This window comes from Eucalyptus grandis, chromosome 3 (genome assembly GCF_016545825.1).
Source record: "Eucalyptus grandis isolate ANBG69807.140 chromosome 3, ASM1654582v1, whole genome shotgun sequence".
Taxonomy (NCBI): Eukaryota; Viridiplantae; Streptophyta; class Magnoliopsida; order Myrtales; family Myrtaceae; genus Eucalyptus; species Eucalyptus grandis.
The window spans coordinates 38,458,554-38,466,921 of record NC_052614.1 but is presented as its reverse complement, the minus strand read 5'-3'; the positions used below and the strand labels follow the sequence as shown (position 1 = coordinate 38,466,921).

The 8,368-nt window shown below is 38.4% G+C and overlaps 1 protein-coding gene across 1 annotated transcript; it reads left to right on the top strand.

The window, feature by feature from the left end:
• The first annotated feature begins 5,521 nt into the window (after positions 1–5,521).
• On the top strand, positions 5,522–7,968 carry LOC104437411 (rust resistance kinase Lr10). Its single transcript, XM_010050352.3, has 2 exons — positions 5,522–5,869; positions 5,961–7,968. Exons 1-2 carry the CDS (start codon positions 5,755–5,757, stop codon positions 7,259–7,261), a joined length of 1,416 nt encoding a protein of 471 aa, XP_010048654.2. The 5' UTR covers positions 5,522–5,754; the 3' UTR covers positions 7,262–7,968.
• The last annotated feature ends 400 nt before the right edge of the window (positions 7,969–8,368 follow it).

The window sequence follows — 8,368 nt, the reverse complement described above, 5'->3', positions numbered from 1 at the left end:
AATTTTGAGTTGTATGTTTGTGGCGCAATGTTCTTGAATCTGAACGGTTTGCTTTTTCATTTGAAGCTCCCTACATCAAGTTTTTCGTGGATTGATCAAAACTTGTGTTTTTTATCAGATTTATCCTTGATCTCTTGTGAAATTCATGTGTTTTGCCAATAATTATGTTCTTGAGGTTTTTACTGCTATGTATCTCTAGTATTTGCTAGAGAAGAACATTGTTCACCCAATTTTGTTGATAGTGAAGATTTTCAGGTGGATTCCGGTTCTGTGGTTTTTTTATCTCTTCACGTCGAGGAGGTTTTCCACGTAAAAAAAAAAATCGTCTTGTGTTCGCATGCTTGATATGTATTTTACTCTACTATTTCGATTCCTATTAGGTTTACACAAGATGAGAGATTATTTTATCCGCTGCGTTAATTCAATATTGTTCGAATTGTTACTGTTCTCCCATCAAAATTCATCCTTACGGTCCCGCCTTGCTATATCACAGCACTCACCTACCAGAAAACCATACCCATCAGTTCTGATACCATTTGTAGGGAGCGCACAATAGAAATCCGATACATTTATCTTGAAAGATTATCGAAAGGGAGTCCAAATCCGAGCTTGTCAACATATCACATTGGATCCACCTTCATTTAAAAGTTTAAGCCAATGAATTATGTTAACTAGGATATTCGATGTGTGATTTCTTTAACACAATTTACTCACATGTACATTCTAACAGAAATACAAGATGTGAAAGCTCTGACGGCATCAGCTAGCATTATTGAAAATGGAAGTCTGGCGAGCGAAAGATAAACCAGCAAACCAAAAGGAAGTAGGGAGGGGAGAGAGAGAGTGGGGGGGGACGAACCATGCGAGGAAGGCGAATCGACGTGGTCGTGGTCGTGGTCGTAGTCGTAGTAGGAGCGCAGCATACAATCGAAACGTCTCCTTACTTAATCATACCCGAACCATGAGAGGAAGGCGAATCGAGGTGGTCGTGGTTGTAGTCGTAGCGCAGCATACAATTAAAACGTCTCCTTACGTAATCATACGACGGTTTCCCCTCGTATCCTTCAAGAAACCATTTCTCGATAGATTACAAATGTCTCGGGGCTACACGTTATTAGATCTTGGCCGCCAAAGATATCTATAACTCTCTCATTATCTAAGATGATATAGCACGCGAACTTGTGTTCTGTTGACCCAATCACCTAGTTTGACCATAAGGGCTTCAGGAAACGAAGGGTCATTCCACCTAGCCATGTATTCGAAGACATCAGTCGATTAGCCCGATGCATGTATTAAACTGACTCTGGACTGTCATATCCGGTAAAATTCACGAGGGACTCCCATGAGATCCACAATTTTTAATGGGCCGAATTCAATTTACTATCATGTTAATAATTTTTCATTCATCCTTAAGACAATTTAAATTCAGAAGATTCATCCGTCCTTTTTGTTGAAACTTGAAAGAAATATAAAATTTCATAAAGGAATAGTTAGCTCCAATGAAGTCCTAAATGGATTTTCTTTGCTAATAGAGTTCTAAATACTAAATTTTGGTCAATTGACTCCTAGCCTATTTTTAAAAAATGTTCGATCATGATCTAATCTTGTTGATGGTACTTGTTTGGCTAAAAATTCTACTCCTTTTCATTTTTCATGAATTTCGCCAATCATTGAGTTGCATACTTCATCATTAAGTAGATAAAACGAAAAATCATTATTTCGGTGTTTCGGTGTTGATGAGAGACCGAGAGATCCATACTAAGATGAAAATAGACTGTATTTGAGTAATTGAGAATGTGCCGATACTATCACAAGTTGTCAATGTGGTGAAAGTTAGGCAGTTTGACACTTAGATAATATAACTGCGGCAAGAGTGGATGGGATATTTAAGGGTGTTATTTTTGTTATAGTGGAAAGATTGCACATATTTTTTTATGTCTAAAAGGTTGTGTCGAATTTGTCACATTTGCTTAAAGTTGTGCTTTTTTTTAATGCTTTTGAAGGTTATATTAAATTTTTCTCAGGGTAAAATGCTGTATTATATATATATATATATATATATGTATATGCATGTGTATATGTATATGTGGGTAAAACCTAATTTTGACCTTTTGTTCTTAACAAAATCGTAATCTTCGGCGATTGCGTGTTATCCACGTCCATCTTGATACTAGCGCAACATGATCTTATATTAAGGATTTTTTTCCTTATGAATTTGAACCTTGTTGATGATCTTTATTGTTTAACATGTCTTAAATATAAATCATAGTCATAAATAGTTCACAACTTTAACCAATGAATTCCATGAAAAAAAGCTTGAACTAAAAACTCGTATATACATAGAAGTTATTAGGGATTAAACTTTAGAGAGACATTGTATATAAATATACTTTATCAATATTATTTTAAATTAGAATATTGATCACTAAATTCATTATAATACTCGAATCTTAGATGATTCTCGTAAAAGAGTAACAACTGTGTAAACTTCTCCAGTTATAACACAAAAGGAAAAGAAACAAGGGTTTAGGGGAGATTCATAAAAATAATTTGATTGACTGATCCATGCTAAAACTATATTTTCCCGCTTTCATCAAATTTTCCCTTAATGAGATCCCACTGAAGACTTTTTTGGACCATTCAAATTTTATGGTGCATCTAAGCTATTTGAGGATAGGAAATAGCATGAGCTTTCATTTTTTGAATACAATCTCAATTGTGGTAAAAGGAAAGATCACAGTTTTATGGAATACTTAAATAGTTATTTTGAATTCAAATTTAAAAGCTACAAAATTCAGTGATTACTCGCCAATCATCTTAATTATTGTGAATTATTATTTTGTCCATCTATATTAAGTGCAGTCATAGGTATCTTAAACATATACATGGGCATATACATGGGTTACTCATGAAATATTTTTATAAAACTTGGAGGTTAAATGATGGGGTTTGCTTAATTCACAATAAGTGTGTGCGTGCGTGCTTATGTATATAGAAAAAAAGATTGTAGTTATAAACATTCTATCCACTAGAAACGCTTTATACTAGTCCCTTTAGTTAAAACCTATTTCTCAACAAAATAATTTTTCATTCAATAATATGAATTTAGTTTTGAAATAAGTAACATGTCTAATCGCAAGTGGAAAATATGGATGACATTTAAATTAATGATCACCATCAAAATTAAATTATAGAAAAGAATAACTAACACGTATTTCCTTGAGGGAAGATTTTTTTTTTTAAAGATATGACTATGACAAGATGAGAAATGTGAAAAGAGCTTTGGTTGAAAAGGTAAATTAAACTATTATTTTTATTTCGGAAAAGAATTAAATATTGCATTAACAAGTCATAATGAAAATGTGGAACCAATGTCGAATAGAGTAGAACAAAAAGTATAATATAAGTTTCCCAATATTAGGTTGATTAAGACGATATTTAAATGATGTGTAAAACGGAAAATGGAGAATTGTTGTTTGAGAAGTAGGAAAACAACACTAGAAAAAGTTAGAACAGAAAGCTAAGACTTCCAAAAAAATAATCTAAGTTTATAGGGATATGATATAAAAGATAAAATTCGGCTTGACATGAAATGTGTGGTCTAAAAATGATTGGAAAATATTGAGGGCAATGACGGTTTGAAAACTTTGGCATATCAAAACGTAGAACCCCCGTTAACAAATTTATGAGCGAAGATGGCACGATCTGTTCCAACTTGCAATGTAATTAAATCGAATTATCATCTGTGGTAAATTGGAATTTTTGGTTTTGTTTTGTTTTTCAGGTGGGCTTCAAAATACAATTTAGCAATGCCATCTGAACATATTTATGCAGTTATTTAGAAGAAAGGGACAATTTCAAGCTCACCCTGGTACTTCCCAAGAATTAATCGAAAAAAAAAAAAACTTAGCCCTTTTTTAAGTGCATAGAAAGAAAGAGCAGCGCATGGGAGCGAAGACGTTCGGGAGAAGCGAAAGAAAAGCAAGAACAGAAAAATGGGAAAAAAAAGGAGAGTTAAAAGAGAGAATTAGGTAAAAATTCTGTGCATGCGTAATAAGCGGCTGAATGAAGAGATACGAGATGTGAGAGCTCCGGCGAGGATGAGATCAGCCAACCCCTCGAATCCAGACCGGAGCGACGGTATCAGCTGAGGAGATTATCGAAAACGGAAGTCCGGCGAGCGAAAGCTAAAGGCAGGAGAGAGAGAGAGAGAGAGAGAGAGAGAGAGAGAGTGCAGAAGGAACCATAACGAACCATGAGAGGAAGGCGAATCGAGGTGGTCGTGGTTGTGGTCGGTGGTCGTGGTCGTAGCGCAGCATACAATCAAAACGTCTCCTCACGTAATCATACGACGTTTTCTCCTCGAATCCTTCAAGAAGCCATTTATCGATAGATTGCTAATGTCTTGGAGCTGCACGCTACCGTGTCTTGGCCGCCCACATATCTATCACTCGCTCATAATCTATGACGATATAGCACGCAACCTTTTGTTCTGTTGACCCAATCACCTAGTTTGACCATAAGGGCTTCAGGAAACGAAGGGTTACAAGATATCATTCAATTAGCCCGACGCATTTACTAAACTGAATCTGGACTGTCATGTCCGGTCCACGTGGGACTTGCATGAAATCCACAATTTTTAATGGGCTGAATTCGATTTACTATATACTAACTTCATGTTAATAATTTTTCATTCATCCTTAAGACAATTTACATTCAAAAGATCCATCCAAGCATTTTTTGTTGAAACTCGAAAGGAATATAACATGCCATAAAGGAATCCTAAATGGCTTTTCTTTGATAATAGAGTTCTCAATACTAAATTTTGGTCAATTGAGTTCTAAATTATTTTGAAAAGATGTTCGATCAACATGTAATCTTGTTGATGGTACTTGTTTGGCAAAAAAATCTACTCCTTTTCATTTTTCATGAAGTCAATCATAATCTTGACAATAATTTTTCATGAATTTCGCCAATCATTGAGTTGCATACTTCATCATTAAGTAGATAAAACTAAAAATTATTATTTCGAAAATAGACTGTATTTGAGTAGTTGAGTATGGGCCGATACTATCACAAGTTGTCAATGCGGTGAAAGTTAGGCAGTTTGACGGTTGGATAATAATATAATATAACCGCGGCAAGAGTAGATGGGATATTTAAGGATGCTATTTTTGTTATAGTAGAAAGATTGCACATATTTTTGTATGTTTAAAAGGTTGTGTCAAATTTGTCACATTTGCTTAAAGTTGTGCTTTTTTTTTTTTTTAATGCTTTTGAAGGTTATATTAAATTTTTCTCGGGGTAAAATGTGTTTTATATATATGTATGTGTGTGTATGTGTAAATTCTAATTTTGACCCTTTGTTCTTATACATATTCGTAATCTTCGGCGATTGCGTGGTATCTCATCCGTCTTGATACTATCGCAGCATGATCTTATCTTTGAACCGGTCCAAAATTTCAAGCTGTTGACCGAAGCCCGTCGACTCTTCTGGGAAACTCCCTGGGAGATGAACGCCCTTTAACAAAACCGCGTTGAGCACAGACAACCAATGACCCATATGCATGACTCGAGACAAGTCAAATACTAGGCAGCAGACAGACTTCTCTGCAAATTCTCGTGCTTAACAAAGCCAAAATCGGAGGCACAACGACCGTCTTTGTTAGCAGGCTCTCAACGAGATAAGTTCTAGATCCCACAACAAGATTAGATTCGATTTGATTCGATTCGATTCGATTCCCCCGAGAAGAGATGAGCTCCTACCGGTATGATTTCAACAATTTCAATCCCAAGCCACCAAGTGATTTCGATACTTTCAATAACTCGGTCAACTCGGCGATGGATCGGTTCTTAGCTGCTGCCATCAGTAAGTCGGAATTTGAACCTGTGTATGAAGTTCGTAATTTGATATTATGATCGAACTTTTAACAAATGCTATCGCTGCAACCTGTTTTCAGTTTCTGGTGTGGTGGGGACTGTAGCAACGGTAGCCATCGTGTACTTCCTCATCGATTGCTTGAAGAAAGCAGGAACCGCGATCCCAAGTTATGCCAGGATAGCTACCAATGACTTGGAGAAATTTCCACGAGTCATTCGATCTTCGCCGCCCGAGGTAAGCTCCGTTGCCTCACCAGCTACCTCGCAAGCTATCTCACCAGGACATAATTGGGAAGTGCCCAATGAGTTCGGTACCCTGGAGAGGTTCCTGAAGCCCACCAGGTTTTCTTCAGAGCAGCTAGCTGTTTACACCAGAGATTACGCCACCTTGCTTGGTTCCGGCGCTTACGGAGTTGTCTTCAAAGGCGAGTTGCCAAACGGAACTCCGGTGGCCGTTAAAGTGCTCACGAATGCCCACGACAAGAGAATCGAGGAGCAGTTCATGGCAGAGGTGAGCTCCATAGGAAGAACTCACCACATAAACCTCGTCAGGCTCTATGGCTTTTGCTTCGACTCAACGACGAGGGCGCTCATCTTCGAGTACATGGAAAATGGGTCCCTTGACGGTTTCCTGTTTGGGGACACGACAACAATCGATTGGTGCAAGATGCACGAGATTGCCGTGGGGACTGCGAAGGGGATTGCCTACTTGCACGAGGAATGCGAGCAGAGGATCGTCCACTATGACATAAAGCCTGGGAACATCCTTCTGGACCGGAACTTGAGTCCTAAGGTCGCGGACTTTGGGCTCGCCAAGCTCCATAATAGGGAAAGCAGTCGGATCCTCATGACGGGGTTTCGGGGAACTCCTGGGTATGCAGCACCTGAGATGTGGAAGCCATTTCCAGTGACCTACAAATGTGACGTTTACAGCTTCGGGATGCTCCTGTTCGAGATTGTGGGAAGGAGGAGAAATCACGACCCAAATCTGAGCGAGTCTACACAGTGGCTTCCGCGGTGGACTTGGGATATGCTACAGAAGGGTGAGTTGTTGGTAATGGTCTCTCTTTGTGAGGTTCCCGAGAGTGAAAGAGAGAAGGCATTGAGGATGTTGAAGGTGGCTTTGTTGTGCATTCAGTATAAGCCGGAGGCAAGGCCAGCGATGAGCACTGTGGTGAAGATGTTGGACGGAGATATGGAAATTCCGATGCCGGAATATCCATTTGAGTATTTCGATCCAGCTAAGCCTTATCAGCTATCCGAAAGTGGAAGTGAATGGGACTCGGAGTCATCCGCTTTGAGGACCGTGTATTCCGAAGGTGGCTGCAGCAAGCCTGTGAAGCAAACTGCAGAAAATGAAATAGAGCTAGCTACCATATGACATTATTAGTATACTTCGGACAAAGATTTTCATAATTTATTCTTTCCTCATCTCTGGTACATTCTGTATCTTTAGAATAATCTTTGAGAAAATTAGAATGAGCTTGTACTCATTATGTAAGGATTCAATCAGATTTATACTCAAAAGAACAATTCCTGACTATTGTAATCCTATCAACACTCACTTCTCACATCAATTTATGGAGAGTGTGGATGGCAAAATGGTCCGATATTGATGAGGAGCTCCAAGAGAAACTGCAGCCGTCAGTTGCGGTGGTAGTCCAAGAACCAGGTCGAGCCATAGGCTTTGCCAGGATTCGGGTTTAGGGTGTTGGCTTCAAAGGTTTTTGGTGCTATGGACTTCATCGTTGGTTGTGGCTCCACAAGGGGAGGATTGTCCTGGTCACCTGCCACTTCGGCGGCGATGGTGATGTTGTGACTACGCGCAATTTCATACGTTGCGGCTGAGGCACAAAGAGGGTGGATGGTTTGATGCGCTTAGTTGAGGGGCGGGATGAAATTAGTTTGGTTGAGTATAAAGTGTTTGTTAAAATGCATATAAGAGATCGGGCTTTAATTGCTCGTGTGGCGTGGACCAATGGGGTCAAGTATTTATATAGTGGCCTATTTTCCATGGAATCGCCCACTTCTATTTCTTTTTGGTAAAAACAAAAAAAGACAAGGAAAAAGAACTTGAGTACATTTGTTCGAATGAACGTCTGATTCTGACTGATTAGCTATGTGTATTTAATTTTTGCAAAGTTTATGGTGTGATGTTATTTTGGATCTTGGATTGAACTCTCATCTACAGAGAATCACCCACCTCCTGCATCAAAATTGCTCAGATTAATGAGGTGCTACAGTCACAGAATAAAGCTTTAACTTCCAAATTGCCCCGGTGAGTACAAATGAGTCGGCTTGGATATGAGTCCGAGTCCAAGTCTAAGTCAAGTTGGATATTGACCACTAAATTTATATTAGATCAAAATGGGTCAGGATCAAACCTATTTTCAACTCAACCCGCCCATTTAACAAATCTACTTTTTTTTTTTTTTTTTTGGCACCAATTTGCCGAATCTAATTGAGAGCTATTAATTTGCTGCATTTA